This window comes from Tiliqua scincoides, chromosome 1, assembly GCF_035046505.1.
Source record: "Tiliqua scincoides isolate rTilSci1 chromosome 1, rTilSci1.hap2, whole genome shotgun sequence".
NCBI classification, from domain to species: Eukaryota; Metazoa; Chordata; class Lepidosauria; order Squamata; family Scincidae; genus Tiliqua; species Tiliqua scincoides.
The window spans coordinates 4,724,530-4,749,051 of record NC_089821.1 but is presented as its reverse complement, the minus strand read 5'-3'; the positions used below and the strand labels follow the sequence as shown (position 1 = coordinate 4,749,051).

The 24,522-nt window shown below is 42.1% G+C and overlaps 1 protein-coding gene and 1 pseudogene across 13 annotated transcripts in view; one reads left to right on the top strand and one right to left on the bottom strand.

Annotated features, from left to right (window-relative positions):
* HECTD1 (HECT domain E3 ubiquitin protein ligase 1) overlaps positions 1 to 24,522 on the bottom strand; it is a 76,406-nt gene that overhangs the window by 38,123 nt on the left and 13,761 nt on the right. For 9 of the 13 annotated variants that reach the window (XM_066617304.1, XM_066617313.1, XM_066617361.1 and 6 more), the window contains 13 exons: positions 19,723 to 19,957; positions 18,311 to 18,538; positions 11,974 to 12,255; positions 11,514 to 11,802; positions 11,214 to 11,290; positions 11,020 to 11,118; positions 9,967 to 10,081; positions 8,043 to 8,217; positions 7,376 to 7,514; positions 6,642 to 6,812; positions 4,874 to 5,096; positions 1,364 to 1,627; positions 1,187 to 1,263 (listed from right to left, as the gene is read on the bottom strand). In XM_066617304.1, the coding sequence (XP_066473401.1) occupies positions 1,187 to 1,263; positions 1,364 to 1,627; positions 4,874 to 5,096; positions 6,642 to 6,812; positions 7,376 to 7,514; positions 8,043 to 8,217; positions 9,967 to 10,081; positions 11,020 to 11,118; positions 11,214 to 11,290; positions 11,514 to 11,802; positions 11,974 to 12,255; positions 18,311 to 18,538; positions 19,723 to 19,957 (2,374 nt within the window). The remainder of the gene's footprint in view (positions 1 to 1,186; positions 1,264 to 1,363; positions 1,628 to 4,873; positions 5,097 to 6,641; positions 6,813 to 7,375; positions 7,515 to 8,042; positions 8,218 to 9,966; positions 10,082 to 11,019; positions 11,119 to 11,213; positions 11,291 to 11,513; positions 11,803 to 11,973; positions 12,256 to 18,310; positions 18,539 to 19,722; positions 19,958 to 24,522) is intronic. The other 4 variants (XM_066617321.1, XM_066617336.1, XM_066617407.1 and 1 more) reach the window with 1 other exon arrangement.
* Positions 8,601 to 8,720, top strand: LOC136637375 (5S ribosomal RNA; annotated as a pseudogene).

The following is a 24,522-nucleotide window of genomic DNA, read 5'->3' as shown; positions in this document are numbered from 1 at the left end:
ACCCACACATCTTCTCTATAAAGAATAAATAAATCTCCAATTATTACAAATTTAATTGTATTTTTTGTGTGCTGCAGTTAGGGGGGTTGCACGTGGTCCATGATTATTACAATTTTTTCTTCAGTAGAGTGTGGGCTTCTAAAGGTTGGGAACCACTGGTCTAGTCTGAACCGAAAAGCATTTGTAATTGAGACGGCAATATAGCTTAATGTAACTATGAACAAAATTATGCGAGTTACACAAATTTTAGAAAGACGCAGATGGAAGTGCAGCTCCCAAACCTTGGATGATGCTGATTAATACATCTAAAACCAGCTTCTGGTCCAGTTTTTGTCATTCAGTCTTAGTACAGAAACTGCCTTTGCAACCTTTGCTAAGGAACGGACAGAGGGAAATATAAATCTACAGAGAGTACAGTTGGCATAAGGTATAGCAGTTGCACAGCTGAGGAGAAGTCACTGGGATGCTGTGACCCCCACTGGGTAGCAATCTGTGAACCCCCACCGCAGAGAACCAGTTGCCACAGTGCTGCCTCATTTGCAGCCAAGTCACCCACTTCTTCTGCTTTGGAAGAAGTGGCCGGACTTGCACTGAGAGTGGCTGAAGTTGCTGACAGGAGAACCTGCCTGCACCTGCAGTCATTCTTGGCATGGTCACTTGGAGAGAAGCCACCTACTTTGTAAGAAGACGTCGGCCTTGCTCTGAGCGGCACATGGACTGTGAGGATAATGGCTGCAGTGACAGCCATTCTCATCATGGTTGCTTGGAGCAAGCCCAGCGGCTTCTTCTGAAGAGAACGTCCTCACCCCAAGCGTTCTGGAAGTAACTGCAGTGATGACATCACATCACTGCAATTACTTCTGGGTTGGAGGGGGCAGTGCGTTCGTCAGCCACGCCACCGAGGTATAGTTAATCATGGAGCAAATACTCAGGTTGTTCTGGATGGAGCTGCACAGTGGATAACGTTCACAGCTGAGGTTGCTTTTGGTTTCCACCTGGACATGGATGCCCAGGGCATGCCTATGGATCTCTATTTGGGAGTTAGAACCAGTTTGTTCTCATTTTAAAGAGACAGGATTAGTAACTGAACCACCATTAATTTTTAGACTAGCAGATTACACAGAACAAGCACAGATGTCAAGAGATTAAAAAGTCCTCCATTAAAAGGTTTTAAAGAAAAACATACTTTTTGTTTTGTTTTTTCCAACTTGGATTTTAGCTTTCTACCCCTTTTGCCGGTCCAACCAGTCACAAATTCTGATCCTACAAAGTAACATGCAGAAGTCAGAATATCTCATGTTAGCCAAACACTGCAGATATACAACAGCCCTAATTTTCTCCTTACACATATCTACTTACTTACCCAAAGAGGTTTCAGCAGTAAATGAATGTTTTGTACCTCTGTTGGACTCAAACACAAAACCTGGCAGATCTTCTTTTAATATCGTAGCTTGCTGACCATCTGAGTTGTGAATAGCAATTTCACCTTCTTTTAGACAGGTAAGAGACCAGTTCCCCACTGTAAGTTTAGCAGGTCCTGGAGTTGATAGAATTGGCTGACTTGTTGTGGATGGTTTTACCTGGCTTCGAGCTCTTTGCAACTTCTCTAAAAATTCACTTCGACTTTCTATTAAAAAGAAAAGAAAAGAAAAAGAGATAGTATTTGATTTTTAGCCATTATCGCACTCAATGATTTAGTTTCCATGAAGCAACATGTTTACTAAATGCTAATTTCAGTTGGAGATTCAAGTTCTCAGGATAGCTTGAATACTGGTCTACTATACCATAATGTAGGATAATGAAAAGTGACTGAATAGTGGTGAAGTTACATATGACAGACAAAAAGATTAAATTATTTGCTTTAAATTATATAAACCAAATTATATTGCTGCAATTCAATTTCTATCAATAGGAATTCATATGGAGTTTGACAAATAAGGGTGTTATTCCAATTTTGTAAATAAAGGGGGGGGGAAGAAAGAAAATGAAAGAAAGTGAAAACTGAATGTGACATTACTTGAATATCAGACAACCATTAGAAACACTGAGAATTACAGTTATCTGCAGTAATAGTAAAAACAAAAAAATAAACATTGTACAGAATTTTGGGGTGTATATAATGTGTATGAATTAACTACTGTTTCACATTTTCAGTAAGCTGTTCACAATGTACAAGGTAAAATATAGTAGGAAACAGTATAAAACCAATATATCAAAATCCACAACTGCAAAAGTGATGACAGTTAATTCAGCTGCAGTTTATTCAGACGTGCCATAAGTATCTTCACCAAAGGGGCTGAGGAAGGATCACATATGCATAATCACTTCAGGAACACACAGGACTACCATCAGACTTTCAGCTCAACTCACATGACAACCTATTTATCTCAAAGAACACTTCTATATAGGTAGGGTGTGTGTGAGTGTACAGAGAGAGAGACAGGCTTCTGTCATGAGTTGCCACATACGTACATTACACATTCAGCATCCAGGTTATCTGAGGGACTGCCTTTTCCCATATATTCCGGCCCAATCTCTTAGGTCATTTGAGGGGGCTTTCCTGAAAGTGCCGCCTTTCTCCCAAGTTAGGGGGATGGCAGTATGGGGGTAAACCTTCTCAGCAGTGGCGCCACAATTATAGAACTCCTTACCAGGGGAATTAGGATCTATCCCCTCCCTCATGGCGCTTCGGTGAGGGCTCAAAACATTTTTGTTCCATGTGGCATTTGGATGATGGGTTGCCTGCCCCCTGTGCCTCTGTAGCAGCACCTTGGTTGTAAATAGTCTGCCCTCCTCCAAATGTTCTTTTTATTTTTTTGTGATTTTATTTATTGTTTTTATATATTGTATAATTTAGCTGCAAATTGTAAGCCACATTGGGCATCTGCTCCGGCAGAGGAAAGGAATGAATGAATGAAATATATATACTAGCAGGCTCCTGTAACCATGGATCTCTCCCCTCCCCCAGCACCCATTAGCGTTCTTTAAAGTCTTACTGGTAAGTGTTCCTTGCTTTAAACAGGGCACCATAAGCATTCAAGCTTATGGTGCAAAGAGAGTAGCCTGCTGGCAGCCTGAATAACCAACAAAAGCAGACCTAACACTCAATAGAAATGAGAAGTTAACCACTTCCTGTTTAGCATTAGATCTAGTTTGGTCAGTTACTCAGGCTGATCTCTTTGCACTATAAGCTTGAATGCTTCTAGCACCCTGTTTAAAGCAAGGAACAGCAGTAAGACTTTAAAAAACGTTAATGGGTGCGTGGAGGCACTATTAATTGAGGTGTCCCCCATATCTTCAGTTTCCATAATTTGGGGGGGGGGTCCCTGAAATAGATCCTCCACAAATACAAGGGCACAACTGTATATTATTGATATAGAAGTATAATTTATATTGACAGTATAGCCAGAAGAAACCTGATTGTGATGTATTTCAGATTACTTCCAAGAAAGAATCCTGTTTAACAATGTGTACAATCCGATTGTGCATACCATCAGCAATGCATACAATCCAATTATGAAGACTTAACAGGATGAATGCCTTTTAAGGAACTGTCAAATTTCTTCAACAACCACTCAATGTTTACTTAGCAACAGAATGCTAAGCGCTCTAGAGAATACAGTCTACAGGAGAATCTCAGCCCAGAGGGGCCTTTGTCACAAACATCTAGGCTAAAACCAGGAACCTTTAGATCCAGGCTCTGCTGTTCCTTTTTGCTGTCCTGTGCAGCATTCCAGAGACTACAATGACCTTCTGGGATGACACTCAACCCTCACCCCATGTTGGCAGCCCATTTGTTCCAGAAACTGATACGACTATACATTTTTTTTTCTAGAAGATACGGGTTTTTCTTGAGCAAACATCCACTTTGACCTTACCTGCCTGGCTGCCGTTTCTGACTCTTACGTGCCTGCCCACTGGACTGCCCTCAGGCCCCAAAACCCATGCCCTCAATGTAACAGGTATACAGTATAAATTATAATATTCACAGTAACCAACACATTCTGGTTGAGAGGTCAAAAATTTGAACACATACCAGAGACCACTGACTTCTCATTCACTAAGGAAACCTGATAGGCTCTTGTTGGTATTTGCTTTGTATCAACAGGCTGTGTAATTCAAAAACCACTCCAATGCAAACAGAAGAATGTATATTAACATCTGAAGAAATGTTTTCTAACTTAACAGTATTGCTAAAAAGAGTTTTCAGAATTGAGCCTCAATACCAGCCTGCAACCTCACACCTGAGAATTTGAATCATAAGGTCTGTTAAGGTTATTGTTCAACAGGATACAATGATCTTACAGTTCATTGTACGCTGGCTAATTTGTTTTAAAAAAATATTAGTTGTTGCATCAATGGAAAAGATAAAAATTTCAAAAAAGAGAGGCAGCAAGCAAGAGCCACTATGTTTAAAACGACAGATGGCTTAGTAAAGTATGTAAAACCCTTCCAGCTTGATGTCAGCCAGTTTCTCAATTCTGATGAGAAACTGCATTGCTTCTCACACACATGCAATTTCATTCTGCTAGTTGAATGCAAGCCATAAAATCAACATTCCAACTTGCTTTACCTGAAATGCAGTGGAGTACCACTACACATTGCCTTTAATGACTGTTTGACTAATATTAGTATGCATGAAAAGGAATGAAGACAAATGAAGCTAAGATGTTCACTGAACACAGTTACAAGGAAATAAGTTACTATCACATGCTAGCTGACAAAAGCAATCAGACTGACTACCTTCCACCTGTTTACATCCTTTACTATTTAGTGAGGCAATTCCTGTAAAACAGAACATCTCAAAATTAAACAATATATAAAAACACAATACAGATCATTTCTGTAAATACTAGCCGAGAAGAAGTCGTACCTGAACTGTCAGATCCTCCTTCAGGACTCCCACTGGAATACATTGTGGCTAGCTTCCCATCCAAGATAAATCTGAACCATCCATTGCTACCATTTGATAGTTCCAAAGCTGCAGCATCACTCCAAATATACAAGCAGTCTCTTCCCCTAATGATTGACCAGTCTCTCCAGTGATATGGTTTGCCCTGCTGTAGCTCTTTAGCATCCTCCTGGGGTTCATCTTCCTGGAAACCAAAATAGGTCAAAGTACTCCATATAAAGGAGTTTAAGCTATCACTAACATGTAAACATAGCGAACGTATCTGTACCTTCTTACATATGTTCCCATTAATTCAGCAAGCAGCACACAAAGGTTTAATTTGTCTAATCTGGAACTCAAGTGACCACTGCTAGTTTTGCTGTTTGACTTAAAGCTCCTTCAATTTGTTATCTGCTTGACGTGAAAGAAGATGTATGTGAATTCGCATACATTTTTAAAGTAATGTGTTTGCAATTTACAGAAAACTAAAAACAAATGTCTTACATGCATGCTATGGCCATTCAGAGCCTTGTTTGCACTCTTTCACCTCAAGCAAAGACCAAATTGCTCTTGAAGGAGCCTAAAAGCAAACAGCAGAACTGGCAGCACTCACTTTAGTCCCAGATTAGACAAATTAACAGACAAAGAATGGAACAGATTCATTTAGGCACACTGCAAACTTTGCCATCCTTCAGACAATGATCAAGGGAAGCAAGCAATTCATAAATTATTAGCTACTGACTGCACCCAGGTGCTTTCAACCAAGTCACAGAATTGAACATGTAGCAAAGACTGCAATAAAATCCTACACAAGAGGCCAAGACAAATTGGCTGTGCAATCACACATTTTCAACAAGTATGAATAAAAAAAGAACAGTAAAGCATGGTTTAAATCCTGTAGCACTTCAAGTACATGCTTGAAGAACGCAAGCAAGCTTTTTGGAAGAGTTTAAGAGTCACAGAATCCATTCATCATGGAGTCAGGCAGAGATTTTCGTCAATCAGTTTTGAGGACATAAAATGTACGTTGGCATAAAAGGTTTCTGTGACAGAGATGGAGGTGCATACATTACCAAAACAATAAAGAGCTATATTGAACAAATTGGGTTCAGCACACTCCTTACTAGAGTGTACAGGTTGTCCCTTGTTATCCACGGGGGTTCTGTTCTGGAACCCACAGTGGATAAAAAAAAAATTTGTGGGGGAAAAAAACAGTGTTAGTTTTAAAGACCCACTTCCAGGTTACTTGCTCCTCCGCTGTTCCTAGCTGAATAAGGTTGAGCCTCAACAACTGCAGGGGTTTGATTCTGGGACTCCCTGCTGATACCATAAAATGTGTTAAATAAAAGTAGTTTAAAAAAATTAAAAAGGAGTCCCTTTTCAATTGTGGTTTAAAAACAGCTTTTCTTACTGTTGTACAGAGGCAGTCAGCAATTTGAAATGCAAAGGACCTTCTACCTTTGCCTGGCTCAACTGAAGAATGGAATGATCACTTGCATGACTGCCTCTACAACAGTAAGAAAAGCATTTTTTTTAAGCTATGATTTTAAAGGGATGAATTTTTCCCCCTTCTCCAGGGATCAGCACATTCCTTCACATTTGCAGTGGCCACTCGTGTTGAGTCAAATCCGTGTATTAAAAAAATCAGTGTCTAACAAGACTGGACATGTAGTACACTTTTTAAATATATTAACATAAAACTTCATGCTCAACCAACAATCTTACAAATGTAGAAGTGATCTATACTTACTTTCTCTGGTTTAGAATCCTCTTCATTCTCATCATCAGAAGATGGTCCAGCCAAAGTTGACACTTTACTTATAACACCAAGTCTAGCAAGCTGGTCTAAAAAAAGATCTCCCCCTTTATCAACTAAATCTCGTATGATCTGTAAGGCTAGTAAATGGCCATCATCATCATCCTGAGAGGGAAAAAAAAAAGATACACAGCAACTCTGATGTAGAATCAATCCCCAACTCAGACTTAAATTTTGCAGTTTCTCACAATGTATAAAACAGTATTATCGTAATCATCACCTAAACAAGTACAGTTCACTACTCAGGAGATAATCAGTTGTCTTACGAATCCAAGCAAGAACCTCTGCTTATTTCATACAACTTACAGCAACAATCTTCCCACCAAAAATTTTCCCACTAAGAATATGTGCACAGGATGTTACAGCCAATCTCATCTCTAATCGGTTTAACTATATAATATTTAAACCATATCAACAGGCCCTTCAAACTACCTTCATGCCTCTGGGATTGAAAACACATTAAACTAATAAAGTCAAGTGCATGCCCAATTTGTTGTTAAGCCTTCTGGTTACTGAGATTCAAATGCATCTTGGACAATTTGTTTTAAGCTCCACTACTTTCACATCAGAAACACAGACAAGCTAATACTAAATCACAGCAGTTTATTTTGAGGTGTTCTGCTGCCAAAAGAAAACAAAGAACAGAAGTAGTACAAAAGAGCAATTACCTCTTGATCTAACACAGTAGCAGTAATCTCTACCAGGACAGTAGGCAAGTTGTGACCCGCATCAGAATCACAAACTTCTTTTAGGAGAGCTTCAGAACAAAAATGAATCATTTTTCTGATGAGGGCAAGACTTGCTTTCCTTTTAAAAAGAAAAATAAAAGGCAGATTACTTATGATTCTCCATGTTATCTTTATCAAACAAGTACTAAGCCAGTGCTGGAAAGTTGGTTAGGACTGCGCCCTAAGAAAGTCTAAAGAAAGAGCATCAGAAACATTAAAATACAGTGCAAAGGTTAATGTATCGCTCATCAGGAGAAAATGTTGTTAAGAGACTTCCATGCTCAAATCTTGAACTCTTTTACAGGGCACAACTGGTGTCAATTGTCTGATTTGGACCTTAATGCAGATGAACTGCAGGAGTTAGAAAAGAATCCAAGGCATCCCTGTACAAATGTGCTTAGAGTGCTATTTTTTTTCCCATATCTTGAAGAATCATCCAAGTCTGGTCAGGGTTTTTTGCTTTATTCCACGTTTGGTCTCTCCTCTGCATAACCAACTCTTTTCTCTTTCCTGATCTCTGAAACTTGTGGGAATTATGACCAATGGTGGCAACTCGGAGCCTACTGCTGCAAGCTTTAACACAGAACTCTACCCCCTTTCTTTTTACCTTATTGAAGGCAACATTGTTTGTTGAAATGTTTGCGCAAATACAGGCAAAAGTCTCTTCAAGTATATCGGTGCCATTTCTGGATCACCTTTGGGTTCATTTGATTCTTCTTCATCTTTATTTGCATCTTTCTTCTTCTTTTCATCTCCTTTGTTAACAGGACACATCCAGTCACCTGAAATTTGTTTTAAGAAGCTTTCTTAAAAATAAACAAACAAATAAAGTAGCTTTATACTACATACAATGATCTTTGAGACAAAGTACAAATATTTTCATTTCCCTAGGTAGATAATTCTCTTATTACTTCCAGCTTTTTAAATGTGATAATAATGCTCATTACTTGCTTTCTACAATTGTTGCCAGTTTTTCTCACCAAGCCACAATTGTGGTCACTTCCTGAAAGTGACCTGGAAAGGGAGGTCACAGCCTCCCTTTCCATCACCTTCCCAATTCTCTCTCCTGCTCTGACAGAGGGCACCAGCCTGCAACATAGCAAAGGTGGCGACTGAGGTTGTGGAAGTCTGCAAATTACATAAATTTATTTGTTCTAGTTTATTTACGTATGACAACTGTTACCCTGCACGTGCCTGATCTCGTCTGATCTCGGAAGCTAAGCAGGGTCAGGCCTGGTTAGTACTTGGCTGGGAGACCGCCTGGGAATACTGGGTGCTGTAGGCTTATACCATGATCTCGGAAGCTAAGCAGGGTCAGGCCTGGTTAGTGCTTGGATGGGAGACCGCCTGGGAATACTGGGTGCTGTAGGCTTATACCATAGTCCTTCGAGACTGAAGGTTGCCAACCAATGACAACGTATTCCCAGGGATTGACACGCTGCCTTTGTGAACATTCTTACAAACAAGTTGCAGCATTAGAGACTTAATACTTTATGTTAAGTACCATTGCTCAACAAAGTCAAATACAGTGTTTTGATATCAGCAAGAGATCTATTTCAGGATCCTCCGCAGATACTGAATTCCATGGCGGGGGGGGCTGCCAGCAAACCAGAAGTACCTTTCGGAAACCTCCAGAAGGCCTACTGAGGCACAGGGAGGCCACGTGCAACCTCCCTGTGCCTCAGAAGACCTCCTGGATGCAACTGGATGGCACTTCCAGTGCCTCTGAGGCTCTCCAGTGCAGGCTCGGGATCCGCATTGAGTCAAATCCGCAGGTGCCAAGCCCACGGATAAAGAGGGCCCACTGTACAGCTGTTTTTACCTATAGAACCAAATCAAAGGCAGATTACTTATGACTCTCCATGTTATCTTTGTCAAACAAGTACTTCACGTTTCTGAGTTTGGTACATATAGTTAAACGTTTATTAATGTATTCATCTTACATTCACCTATACCTTCTACACTTCTGTTTCATCAAACCAAATAACCGTGCTAGAACAGACCAGTCTTAAAAGGCGACCATATCATTTTTTCTGTGCTCTTGCTTTAACAAGAGGATTGCAATTTGACAGTCATTTGCTTATCTCAGCACTGCTACCTGTATATGCAGCTTGAAAAACATTTAGGACTGGCCTGCTATGTCAGGGTCTTCTTCTTCCTTAAATTCCCCAAAATATACTTTCATTAAAATGTGCTACAACAGTACTAAAACAGTACTCTACCCTCCCCCCCCCCAAGATTCAAAACATATAACTGCATTGTTATATGAAGACTGGGACTATTACAGACTATTTCAGTTTCTGCTCTGAAACAGAAACAAGACACTGGCTGAAAGTTTGCAAGTGACCTCATTTCTAAATCATCATCCTGCAAATAATGCAACTGTTAAACAGTTCAGCAGTTACATTAGCATTACATTAGCATAATTTTTAAAAAATATCCTAAAAGGGACTTTCTACCAGTTCTACAATCTTATACTTCAGTCACTGCATTACTTTTAAGAAAGTAGCCTGGCAACTTTTCACACTAACCCGGAGACTGAAGAATTGCCACTACTTCACTGTGTCCCCTTTCACGAGCCTTGTCCAAAGGAGTTTTTCCATCTTCATCTCTCAAATCTGGATTTGCACCATGTCGCAAGAGAGTCTAAAAGAAATCAAGCTTTTATTATCTAAGCTATCCTAACAAAAAACTATAACATTTAATACTGGTAGAGTCCTGAGTTTTTTGGCTGTAAAAATATCCTGTTGAAAATCTAGTATTCTCCTTAGGGATACTGGGGGGGGGGGGGCGGGAGAAAGAAAGTCTCAACTTGTACATTTCTCAATCACAGCCCTTGAGTTCATGAACTGAACACACAGACAATGAACAGCTGCCTTAAACAGAACCAGGCTACTGATTCAACCAATATGGGTGACACTGAGTGGCCATGGTTCTTCAGAAGGCATTCTGGAGATGCCAGGAACTGAACCGGGGACCTTCTGCCTGTAAGGTGGAAGCTCTACCACTGAATTATGGTTCCTCCCTAGCTGTTACTACACTCTACCCACACTTACAAGTACACAGTGTCTTTGGCTGTGTATGCTTTTAAGTATTACAAACACGTTCTATAGATTGATTACAACAGTGTTTCTCAAACTGTGGGTCGGGACTCACTAGGTGAGTCCCCGTTCACTTCAATATTTTATTTTTAATATTTTAGACTTGATGCTACCATGGTATGCGACTGCATTTGGAGACATATTACAGATCTGTACTTTTAACAAGTTATTCTGTATATGATTTTAACAATGATAGTCAATGGGGCTTACTTCCTTTTTTTACATTGCAGTAAAACATTTGGTAGCATTAAAGCCAAATTCAAATGCTGTCCTTTAGAAATAGTATTAAGAATTGACCTTCATACTATTCAACTCCAAGCAAGAACCTATCCAAGCCATTGACTTGGTCTGCTGTTGGGGTGGTACAGGACATCCCCCACACCGGACGCTATTTACCTCTGTTGCCCTTCAAGTCAATGGTGAGAGATTAAAAAGCACACACTAAAATGTAAACAGTCAAAATAAAAAGCATAAAAACCTCACCTTTGCTACTTGGGGTCTTCCAAAACAGGCTGCATAATGTAAGGATGATGACCTTTGACCCCTATTAACATCAGCACCTCTTTCACAGAGAAATTCAACCTGTTAATGAAAGGAGGAGACGGTATAAGAAGAAGAGAAGCAATTTTGTTTTCTTACTTACATAGCATGTCAAAATCACTGAATTTCTTACTTACCATTTCCTGAGTTCCAAAAGCTGAGGCCCAGTTTAAAAGAGTTTGTCCAACATCATCCATAAAATTTACTTCAAAGGCTGAAGAGGCAGAAAGAAAAAGTTACTCTACGTTTGCGACACAACTACCAAAAATGATATAATGAAAACAATGGATAAGGCTCAGCACTTTAATCAAGCCTCTAGACATCCTTTTCAACAGAAAGAAATCCATCAATCTGATACAAAGGCTGTGATGGGCAGGGTGTTCTTACGCTTGGGTGCAATACATCATACAGTGAAGCAATGCTGAGAAACTGCCCACCTCCTGTATCAATAGCATCTATCAGGGCATCAGTATCTTTGCTGCGGATGCAATCTATCAGCTGCCGATGAGAACGCTCCCCAGTGCTATCCAACCTCCGCAGACCTGGGATTCTGCCTGTGGATCCAGCGCTAGATTTTGGTAGGGCTTTTCGTCCTTCAAACAGTAGCACCAAAAGAAGATCTACCAATCGCATGGTATCAAGCACACATCTTTCATCACCCTGCAACGCACTCTCTATAGAATCTGGAAGCTCAGATCTTAGAAGATCCTGGAAATAATTAAAAGTCTGAACAATAAAAATATACAAGACTTTAGCAAATCCAATGTGAAAAGGATAGCGTCTCCATATGAAAAAGATAAATATTTTAACACATACATTTCACACAGAAGGTTAAAAACATAAATTATTTTATGTGTAAAATTAGAAGAAGTTCTGCAGAACCAAATAAATTCTTACATGTGTTACAACTGGGGAGCCTCTGCACAGTGTTGATAACAGGCTTACAATAGTCGACACCTGATTACTCAATTTAGAGTCTGCAGCTGTGGATGGTGCCCCTGTGCTGCTTCGGCCAGGTTTGCATGCTGAAGACGGTCCTGAAACTGTGCCACCAGCTGCAGCCATGCGAGACAACAGCTCCTCCGTTAATCCATGTTTGGCCAACGGAGCAGGATCAACTCCACGGCGTGTAAATCGGTCAGCTAGTGACGCAAAACACCGCAATGCACCATCTGAAACCTAAAGAAACAAGACACTTAAAATGACTACTCATAATACAGGCTACAATTTTAGAGAAAGCATCTACAGGTATTCCCCACTTTCTGACAGTTTGTTTTTCAACACATTTCAGTTATACATGGAAGTCACTCATTCAACTCATGCTATGCTCTTTCAACCTCTCTCTGCTGTTCTAAAAGCTAAAATTGCCTTCCTCATGTTGATTTGCATATAACAGGGTGATTCAAACTGTTTTGGTATGTGTGGGGGGGGGGGGAAGAGAGCACCAACTTTAGCTCTGGGTCTCTTCCCATTCCCCTAAAGGTGTTAAAGAGAGTCCATTTGCAGAAATCTTTGTGCAACAGCAGAATTTTGCAAAATACAAAAGGCATTTGCAATTTACTAGCTAAAAAAAGCATTGGAAGCAACCTTGTATAGTTAAAAAAAAAAGGTGGTTCACCTTTACAACCATTTCCGTTTTTCACCACCACTCTGGTCCCTAATTTGTCAAATGAGTGGGGAATGCATGTATTCTGCTTTAGGACAGTTCTGCAAAACAACAGGATTCCAGAACTAACCAATGCTTCACTGCCATCTTAGTTATGCATGGAATAATCTCTCTGTGATTTTCTATACTAGGAAACCTATACTGCGATTTACTCTGCACATTTTCTATACTAGGAAAAGTCTGCTCAGTTAGATATGTGTGATTTATAGGATAATCTGAAAGGGCAAATATTGATAAGCATATAGGTGTAATTTATTATAGCCACCTACCATTATTCAAGATATTCAACAGTAGCTTTTGAAAGAAGTCAAAGCATATACACGAAGAATCTCTAACATGTAATCCTATGCACGTCTACTCAGAAGTTAGTCCCACCAGGTTCTATGGGACTTACAGGATTGTAGCCCAAATCTTGGTTTTGGAGAGGGGGGGCACACATTTGGATTTTCCCTTGCTTGTGTTTTGGTTTGATTGCACAATCATACTGCCAACTGAAGATTGTGGATGACAGCACTGGGCAAATGCCATAACCTTTAAACATCCCAGTGGCATACTATAAGTCAGGGGTGTCCAAAGTTTTTGGCAGGAGGGCCACATCGTCTCTCTGACACTGTGTCAGGGGCCGGAGTGGGGGGGAGGGAAGAATTAATTTACATAAGTTTACATAAATGAATATATTAAAGATGAACTTATATGAATGAATGAAGGTCTTGCAATAGCTCAAGGCCTATAAAAGACCTTGCACAAAGAAGACTGGCCTTTCCTTTGCTGCCGCTACTGCATCACAAATGTGAAACAGCAAGCAGTGGAGGGAACCCTCATCCCACAGCTCACGCGAGAGGTCAAACAGTCGCCCTCATGCTGAGAGCAGTTGTGTCAGGCCAGTGTGGGCTCCAACAAATCTCCGGAGGGCCAAAGGCTCATTGGAGACTGGAGGTTCCCTGAGGGCCGCATTGAGAGGCCTCGAGGGCCGCAAGTGGCCCCAGGGCCAGGGTTTGGGCACCCCTGCTATAAGTGATAATGCCGGAAGAATTTGCAGTAAGTTGTGAGATGAAGGGCGTCACAAGAAAACAATATTGTTCCAGATACTGGGCTGGATCCAAAGAACAGGCAGTGGTTAGAAAATAGCCATTAGCAGTATCCCACAAATGCCTCTATAGGAGTTTACACAGCAGTATATTGGGTAAATCTAAAAAGTTAACATAAGAACAGCCCCACTGGATCAGGCCATAGGCCCATCTAGTCCAGCTTCCTGTATCTCACAAATGCCCCAGGGAGAACACCTGATAACAAGAGATCTGCATCCTGGTACCCTCCCTTGCATCTGACATAGCCCATTTCTAAAATCAGGAGGTTGCACATACACATCATGGCTTGTAACCTGTAATGGATTTTTCCTTCAGAAACTTGTCCAATCCCCTTTTAAAGGCAGCCAGGACAGATGCCGTCACATCCTGTGGCAAGGAGTTCCACAGACCAACCACACACTGAGTAAAGAAATATTTTCTTTTGTCTGTCCTAACCCTCCCAACACTCAATTTTAGTGGACCTTTTAAAGACATCTAGGTGAAATGCCATCACCACATCCTGTGGCAAGGAGTTTCACAGACCAACAACATGCCAAGTAAAGAAATATTTTCTTTTGTCTGTCCTAACTCTCCCAACACTCAATTTTAGTGGATGTCCCCTGGTTCTGGTGTTATGTGAGAGTGTAAAGAGCATCTATCTATCCATTCTGTCCATCCCCTGCATAATTTTGTATGTCTCAATCATGTCCCGCCTCAGGTGCCTCTTTTCTAGACTGTAGAGGCCCAAACGCTGTAGCCTTTCCTCATAAGGAAGGTGCCCGAGCCCAGCAATCATCTTAGTTGCCCTCTTTTGCACCTTTTCCATTTCCACTATATCCTTTTTGAGATGCGGTGACCAGAACTGGACACAATACTCCAGGTGTGGCCTTACCATCGATTTGTACAACAGCATTTAATATTAGCCGTTTGGTTCTCAATACCTTTTCTAATGATCCCAAGCATAGAATTGGCCTTCTTCACTGCCGCCACACACTGGGTCGACACTTTCATCAACCTGTCCACCACCACCCCAAGATCCCTCTCCTGATCTGTCACAGACAGCTCAGAACCCATCAGCCTATATGTGAAGTTTAGCTTTTTGGCCCCAATGTGCATGACTTTACACTTACTTACATTGAAACGCATCTGCCATTTTTCTGCCCATTCTGCCAGCTTGGAGAGATCCTTCTGGAGCTCCTCACAATCACTTCTGTCTTCACCACTCAGAAAAGTTTGGTGTTGACTGCAAACTTAGCCACCTCACTGCTCAACCCTGTCTCCAGGTCATTTATGAAGGGGTTGAAGAGCACCGGTCCCAAGACAGATCCTTGGGGCACACCGCTTTTCACCTCTCTCCATTGTGAAAATTGCCCATTGACACCCACTCTCTGTTTCCTGGTCTTCAACCAGGTCTTAGTCCAGGAGAGGACCTACCCTCTAATTCCCTGACTGTGGAGTTTCTTCAGTAGCCTTTGGTGAGGGGCCGTGTTGAAAGCCTTCTGAAAGTCCAGATATATAATGTCCACGGGTTCTCCCACATCCACATGCCTGCTGACCTTTTCAAAGAATTCTAAAAGGTTTTTGAGGCAAGACTTACCCTTATAGAAGCCATGCTGATTCTCCCTCAGCAAGGCTTGTTCATCTATGTCAGGGGTGCCCAAACCCCGGCCCTGGGGCCACTTGCGGCCCTTGAGGCCTCTCAATGCAGCCCTCAGGGAGCCCCCAGTCTCCAATGAGCCTCCAGAGATTTGTTGGAGCCCACACTGGCCCGATGCAACTGCTCTCAGCGTGAGGGCGACTGTTTGACCTCTCACGTGAGCTGTGGGATGAGGGCTTCTTCCACTGCTTGCTGTTTCACGTCTGTGATGCAATAGCGGCAGCAAAGGAAAGGCTGGCCTTGCTTTGTGCAAGGCCCTTTATAGCCCCTGAGCTATTGCAAGACCTTCATTCATTCATATTAGTTCATCTTTATTCATTTATGTAAACTTATGTAAATTTATTCAAATTTTAAATGTAAATTAATTCTTTTTTCCCTCCGCCACAGTGTCAGAGAGATGATGCGGCCTTCTTGCCAAAAACTTTGGACATCCCTGGTCTGTGTGTTTTGAGATTCTATCTTTGATAAGGCATTCCACCATCTTATCTGGAACAGGCGTTAGGCTGACTGGCCTATAGTTTCCCGGGTCCCCTCTCCTTCCCATTTTAAAGATTAGTGTGACATTTGCTGTCCTCCAATCCTCTGGCACCGTGGCCGTTTTGAGGGACAAGTTTCATATTTTAGTCAAGTGATCAGTAACTTCATTCTTCAATTCCTTAATAACTCTTGGGTGGATGCCATCAGGGCCTGGCGACATATTGATCTTTAATTTATCAATGAGGTCTGAAACATCTTCTCTTTTAACCTCTGTCTGACTTCATTCCTTCATCAGGAGGGGCCGTTCGGGCAGCGCTATCTGCACGAGGTCTTCTGCCGTGAAGACAGATGCAAAGAACTCATTTAATTTCTCTGCCATCTCTAAGTTTCCTTTTATTTCCCCTTTCCCTCCCTCACCATCCAGAGGGCCAACCACTTCTCTGGTGGATTTCCTGCATCTAACATATTTGAAGAAGCTTTTATTATTCCCCTTAATGCTGCTGGCCATGTGTTCCTCATAGTCTCTCTTGGCCTCCCGTATCTCCTTCTTACATTTCTTTTGCCACAATTTATGTTCCCTTTTATTCTCCTCATTAGGGCAAGACTTCCATTTACAAAAGGAAGCTTCCTTGCCCTTCACAGCCTCTCTTAACTTGGCTCGTTAGCCATGCGGGCACTCTCCTGGCCTTAGTCGAGCCCTTCTTCCTTTGCGGTATACACTTCCGCTGGGCCTCTATTACTGTTGATTTGAGCAACCTCCATGCTCTCTGTAGAGACTGGACTCTTTTTACCTTCCCTTTCAACCTCCTTCTAACCAGCCTCCTCATTTGAGGGAAGTCTGCCCGTCGGAAGTCAAGGGGTTTTGTGAGAGATTTGCCCGGTATTCTTCCCCCGATGTGCATGTCGAAACGGATCACAGCATGATCACTCTTCCCCAACGGCTCAGTAACATTGACATCTCTAACCAGGTCCTGAGTACTGCACAATATTAAATCCAGAGTCACCTGTCCTCTGGTGGGCTCCATGACTAGCTGCTCTAAGGCACAGTCATTTAACATGTCAAGGAATGTGCTCTCCTTTTCGTGACCAGAACACAAATTGACCCAGTCAATATGAGGATAATTGAAGTCCCCCATGATTACAGCCCTGTCCCTCCTTGTCACCTCCCTGATCTGTTTCCTCATTTCAAGGTCCCCTTCCGATTTCTGGTCTGGAGGACGATAGTACGCCCCCAGTATTACATCACTCCTCAGGCCTTGTAATTTAATCCATAGAGATTCTATGGACCCACCTTCAATCTCTACTTTGCTGGATTCTATCCCTTCCTTAATGTAAACAGCCACCCCACCTCCAACACGCTCCTCCTGTCGAGTTTATAGCCCAGGATTGCGGTATCCCACTGATTCTCTGCATTCCACCAGGTTTCCGTTATGCCCACTATGTCAATGTTTTCCCTAGTCACCAAACATTCCAGTTCGCCCATCTTTGCTTGGAGACTTCGGGTATTTGCATAAAAGCATTTGTACATGGAATGCCCCAGGATGCGCTGCTTATTCGCTCCTTTGTCCCCGCATCCTCTCATTGTGCCAAACCGTCTATCACATCCCATCACGCTACCATTCCCATTTTCGCCTCCTACTATGTCTTTGCCTTGTTGTTCTCTAACCTCCCCATCCTTCTCCCATAGGGATGAGGAGACTCGAACCGGATGCCCCTCGGCTTCTGTCGGCTTTCCCCCAGGGATCAGTTTGATCCCTGATCCCCCAGGGATCCGTTTGTTGTGAGATGCGGTGAGGCTGTGGTCTTCCTGCACCTCAGAACACTTCTAGTCGCATCTGCACAGTACAGGTCAACCCTCAGACACTGATAATTAGGCGAACCTGTATTGTAAGTCACCTTAGGTGTAAATATTTTTTATTTGTTCTTTATGAATTCAATCTAGTAATTATTTATGTATTTATATACTGCCTTTCTCTATTTTTACACAGTTCCGAGGTGGTTTACATAGCGGGTCAGTCATAAACCACCATTTTTTTTGAGATGGTGTTTTCACAAGTATTGTTCTGTAAGAGAACTCACACAACACTCAGTTTCACCAGACATTTCCATCCAAGTGCAGCCATCATCCTGGCTGTGCTCTGTACTGTCCAAGCTTCCTCAGTCAGTTGTCAAGATGTTATCCATCTTTGCAATCTCCATATTCCACACTCTCACACAGTGCCATTCCAAGGTCTGTCAGCAGCTTTCTGCTCTCCCTTCCAAGGCAAGAATTCAGGCTGATCCTGCTTAGTTTCTTCAAGCAGGGCATAGGCTCACCTTCGAACCACACTGACACTACATAGGCCACAGTAATTCTGAATTATTTACCTGGTGGTCTTCATGTTTTAATAGACTTGAAAGGGATTCAACACAGATCTCTAAAGATGAATCCTGAGGCTCCATTTTCCCACAGAGTCTGGATACTACAGCCATAGCAGAATGTAGAGTATCTTTATGAACCAGGTGTCCACTGTCACGAATAAATGTCAACACACAGTTCAGTCCCCCAGCTTCAAACACAGCTCCTGATTCACGGGTACAGATGAGTTCCAAAACCTAGAATTAAAATAGAACTATAATGAAAATCAAACAGTAAAACAGACATTACCTTCATCTCACTGCCGCCCCCCCAAATACATGCTAGTAAATATGGCACAGATGCATGCAACAGCAGGTAAATGTAAGACTGGGCTGTCAGTCAGGTTCAGCATTTCTTAATAGTTTTACAGGGGTCAAATTAGAAGTGATATGTAAGAACTGTGAATACATTCTCACATTCTTCTGCAGATGTTACTAAAGGCAGATCAGGAAAGGCAGCTTTGGATAAAATCCTTCTATCCCATATGCTGTTTTCCTGATTAGAATAGCCCACAAAGTTATTTGCCCCATACAGCAAAATACATAGGTACTTGTTTAACACTTGTATGCCTGCCCATAGGCAAAACCTTAAAAGGGAAGTTAATTGGGAAAATGGAACTGGGCTGAGGGAAAAGTTAACATTCCCTTTCTCAGCACTCTGGCTCAAATCTGAGTTCTGACCTCATCATCCCAGCAGTTGTTAACACTTCTTGATTCACTGATATCCCCTATCACATCCAACTTGGCACTTATAAATCCCATTATTTCAATGAACATATATTTAACTCATAGAAATACTGGCTGGATCATGCCTTGGGTTTATAGCTAATTGAATCCTACTTAGAACATCCTTTTTCTATCAGAAAATTTGAAGTATCAGTATTTCATTCAGAAACCTTGCTGCTATTGTTAAAGATATTCCACAACAAATGTGTTGAGCCCTTCACATTTCCAAATTTGAGAAGACTACAATTTACTATTTTCAGACAGTTCCTGCCTTTGTTGACAAGCTCACTGCTAAAAAAAAAACTTGGCTAAATGTGAACAGTTGAATTCTCTGACCAAGGGCCACTCAACACAGTATTATCATTCTGAACAAGTAATTTTGGAAAGTACTGTTCACATATTATCACTTGTGACATGTCCTGATCTGTATACTAAAAGAAAATTAAGAAAGCCAAAGGTTTGGGTCATTCTTGATATATCCTGTTTTCCAAGATAACTTGCCTAGGCATCTACAAACTACGCATTATTTTATATAATTAAAATCTCAAGGTTTAAACCAGTTAAACTCTGATCTTGTAAGTACAATATGACTGTAAACATACTTTATCATCATGAAGTCTGCTATGCTACAACAAAGCAAAACACATGCAACATACCTTTACACACTGCTCAGCCAAGTCTCTGCTGGTTCGGTTGTTGAGTTCAACAACTACTAAACGATTACAAAGTGCTTTAATTGCACCATCTACTCCAACTATCCTCCGAGTGCATTCTGCTGATACATCCAAATAATAAGTTATGGCGCGAGCAGTTACTTCCAACACGTTGTCTGGAGCACTTTCATCAAGGAAAATTTTGCACAGTGCCGGCAAAAAGGTACGAGGTGGGCATCTGTAGGAGGAGAGAGACGCTTATTCCCATTAATTGCACATATGTTTTTGACAGTACTTTATTTCTCATATGTAAAACTCACCAAGTTAATGAGAGTTACATTATTAAGTGCAATCCTAAGCACGTCCACTTAGAAGTAAATCCTACAGTGTTAAAAGGGACTTACTCTCACATTTGTGTATATAGGATTGCACCAAAAGAATAGCTTTTAAACTGTGTTCCATAAATCATAACAGCTACAACAGCAGATGCATAATTTAACTGTAAGTGCATCATCTACCTCTAGAATGAAAAAATATACCTATAGTAGCTAACAGATTGTACGAGCTACTATACCTATAGTAGCTAACAGATTGTACTCGTATATGCGAATTCCACTGCATATTATAAAAGCGTACAGGGGACCCCCATATCCACGAATTCACTTATCCGCGGATCGGATCCAGGGTGCCCTCAGCATGCCCCCTCCACGTGCACCGGAGGCGAGGGGAGTTATGCAGAGGCTGGGCCACCCAATGCCTTATAAAGCATTAAAAACGTTACTTTGATTTCTCTGTGAAAGCAGAAGTCATGTTCTGAGCTTTACAGCTCAGTCTGAGCCCAGCAAAGGCCGGGGATGGATGTCCTTGGCCTCTGCTGGGTTCAGAAGCCCTTCCAGAGGTTCCTTTGCCTCCAGAAGGGGAGGCTCCTGGACTATGGGGATGGGCGTCTGCCTGTAGCTGCGGTTTCAGGTATCCGCAGGGGGTTCCTAATTGGAACCCCCATGAATACTGGGGCAATACTGGCCAATACTGGGGCATTCATTTTTATGAATTCAGCAACAGACTATCAGATATATAGCAAATCTTGCACAATTAGACAAACTAATAAATCTAGTACAGATGCCATCTCAGTATCTGCGGGGGATTTGTTCCTTGACTCCCCATAGATGCCAAAACCCACGGATAATGAAATCCATGAGTTCCGAACCACAGAGACTCCAAATGCAACCGGAGCCCTGTTCCGGTTAAGTTCAAAGACTTTCTGAGGCCTGGAGCAGTTGAAAGGGTACATCCGGTTTTCAGCAAAAACTAGAAATATTATTTAAACTGCTCAGGGGGAAGGGCGGCTTCTGAAGCCTGTAGAGCCTAAGGGCATCAGAAAGGCTCCCAGACACCACTGGAGAGCATCTCCGGTGGCATCCAGAAGCTCAGGTCTGGCTTCCACCACAAGTTTGAAACCTGTGGTTAGTTAAAACTGTGAGTTCCAAATCCACGGTTAGGTAGACTAGACCTGTAACTCAAAACCACAAAACTTCTATGATAATGAGATCACTCTGCACATCTGAAACATTTAATAGCAGTTCTGTTCTAGATACCTTCGTTACATATTAGAGACCTCGATAAGTCTTCAAATTCATGAAGCTTGCCTTAATCAAACCATTTCGTTGTCCAGCAAGGATAACTGGATCAAAAAGTAACAAATTAAAATAATTAAGTTGGATAATTAATAATTTGGATAAGTTGGATACTTAAAATAATTAAGTTGGATACTAATGTCTCCTGAAGCAGCAGAACACTAGAACAGTGCAGTCAGTGCACCCATCATCACAAACAAGACTCCTTGCATCTGCATGTTTCTGTGGTTAAGACTGTCAACTCCACAATCGGCAATTTTCACAATGGAGAGAGGTGAAAAGCGGTGTGCCCCAAGGATCTGTCCTGGGACCGGTGCTTTTCAACCTCTTCATAAATGACCTGGAGACAGGGTTGAGCAGTGAAGTGGCTAAGTTTGCAGACGACACCAAACTTTTCCGAGTGGTAAAGACCAGAAGTGATTGTGAGGAGCTCCAGAAGGATCTCTCCAGACTGGCAGAATGGGCAGCAAAATGGCAGATGCGCTTCAATGTCAGTAAGTGTAAAGTCATGCACATTGGGGCAAAAAATCAAAACTTTAGATATAGGCTGATGGGTTCTGAGCTGTCTGTGACAGATCAGGAGAGAGATCTTGGGGTGGTGGTGGACAGGTCGATGAAAGTGTCAACCCAATGTGCGGTGGCAGTGAAGAAGGCCAATTCTATGCTTGGGATCATTAGGAAGGGTATTGAGAACAAAACGGTTAGTATTATAATGCCGTTGTACAAATCGATGGTAAGGCCACACCTGGAGTATTGTGTCCAGTTCTGGTCGCCGCATCTCAAAAAAGACAGAGTGGAAATGGAAAAGGTGCAAAAGAGAGCGACTAAGATGATTACGGGGCTGGGGCACCTTCCTTATGAGGAAAGGCTACGGCGTTTGGGCCTCTTCAGCCTAGAAAAGAGACGCTTGAGGGGGGACATGATTGAGACATACAAAATTATGCAGGGGATGGACAGAGTGGATAGGGAGATGCTCTTTACACTCTCACATAATACCAGAACCAGGGGACATCCACTAAAATTGAGTGTTGGGCGGGTTAGGACAGACAAAAGAAAATATCTTTACTCAGCGCGTGGTCGGTCTGTGGAACTCCTTGCCACAGGATGTGGTGCTGGCGTCTAGCCTAGACGCCTTTAAAAGGGGATTGGACGAGTTTCTGGAGGAAAAATCCATTATGGGGTACAAGCCATGATGTGTATGCACAACCTCCTGATTTTAGGGATGGGTTAAGTCAGAATGCCAGATGTAGGGGAGAGCACCAGGATGAGGTCTCTTGTTATCTGGTGTGCTCCCTGGGGCATTTGGTGGGCCGCTGTGAGATACAGGAAGCTGGACTAGATGGGCCTATGGCCTGATCCAGTGGGGCTGTTCTTATGTTCTTATGTTCTTATGGTTAGTTTTTCAAAGAATTGAGTTTTTAAAATTCATTCTACCTTATTGGCCTACTTGTGCACAAAAGAGAGATTGTTTCCACCACATGCTTATCAAATCATTTTGTTCAAAGTTTCTCTTTGTAGACAAGTACAGCAAGAATGTCAAAAATCAAGTTAATGACAGGGACATCAAAATTCTGTGACAAAATGGGAGCCAGATAAACAAACTGTTTTGGACTATTTCATTATAGTGCATTATTACTCAAGTAGACAGAAATAATCACCAAATGACCAGAGTATTAAAAGAATAAGCATCTTATTGAAAAAAGAGGCAAAACAAATGAAATGGCTTTTTGTGCTCACGGTACAGTTGCCATATGAGTATTGGTTGGAACTTCCTCCATATGGCACCTTTTCCAGATGGTGAGGAAACCTTGGCTCACCATTTACTTGCTGTTGGTTCACAATTTGAAACAAGTCACAAGCTACTGGCTAGCACAGAATGCTTGTAAATTATATGGACATAAACTAAACAGTGGTGCCAAATTGCACAGAGAGCTGGCATTCATGAGGTAGCTCGTTTCCGATAACCATTGGCCCTAAGCCACTGCAAAACCCATAAGCATGGCTGTTGAACACAACAGGGCTTACTTCCGAGTAGACCTGCCAAGAATTTTGCTGTGAGAAAAGTATTTCACTGATGGCCCCAATCCTACCCTCCAGATAACCAGTGTATCTTCACCCAAGCCAATGCAAAAACAGCCCCACTGGTGCAATGTTCACCTAACAACAGGAATGCCACAAACACTGGCATTGCGTTACCCAGATGCTGGGGCAGGCTCTCCAACAGAAAGTCCAAAATGGACAAAGCCCAAAATGGTCCTTGTGGACAGCTCGATGAAAGCTTGGGACCATTAGGAAAGGTATTGAGAATAAGACAACTAATATTGTAATGCTGTTGTACAAATTGATGGTGAGGCCACACCTGGAGTATTGCGTCCACTTCTGGTCGCTGCATCTCAAAAAGGATATAGTGGAGATGGAAAAGGTGCAAAAGAGAGCAACAAAAATGATTACTTTCCTATGAGGAAAGTCTACAGCGTTTGGGCCTCTTCAGTCTAGAAGAGGCGTCTGAGAAGGACATGATTGAGACATACAAAATCATGCAGGGGATGGGCACAGTAAATAGAGAGATGCTCTTTTCCCTCTCACATAACATCAGAACCAGGGGACATTGATATTATGGACATTCGCAGGACCAGGGAAGTTGAGTGTTGGGAGAGTTAGGACACACAGAAGAAAATTTCTTTACCCAGCGTGTAATTAGTCTGTGCAACTCCTTGCCACAGGAAGTAGTGATGGCATCTTGCCTGGATGCCTTTAAGAGGGGATTGGACAAATTTCTGGAGGAAAAGTTCATTACAGGTTACAAGTCATAGTAGGTATGTGCAAGCTCTTGGTTTTAGAGGCAGGCTGCCTCTGATTGCCAGATGCAGGGGAGGGCACCAGGACGTAGGTTGTGCCTGTTGTCTTGTGTGCTCCCTGGGGCATTTGGTGGGCCACTGTGAGATACAGGAAGCTGGACTAGTGGGCCTTTGACCTGATCCAGCAGGGGTCTTCTTATGTTCTTGTGACAGGAAACTGCAATGTAACATGGAGGGACGCACAAGGGGGAGTCAATGTATGCTATATTCTAAGCCCCCTCCAGCTGACTCCCCCTCCATATTTCCTGATGCTGGAAAATTGCTATACCAATAACAGAAGCAGCATGGGGAGGAGTAAACCCATAAGGAAC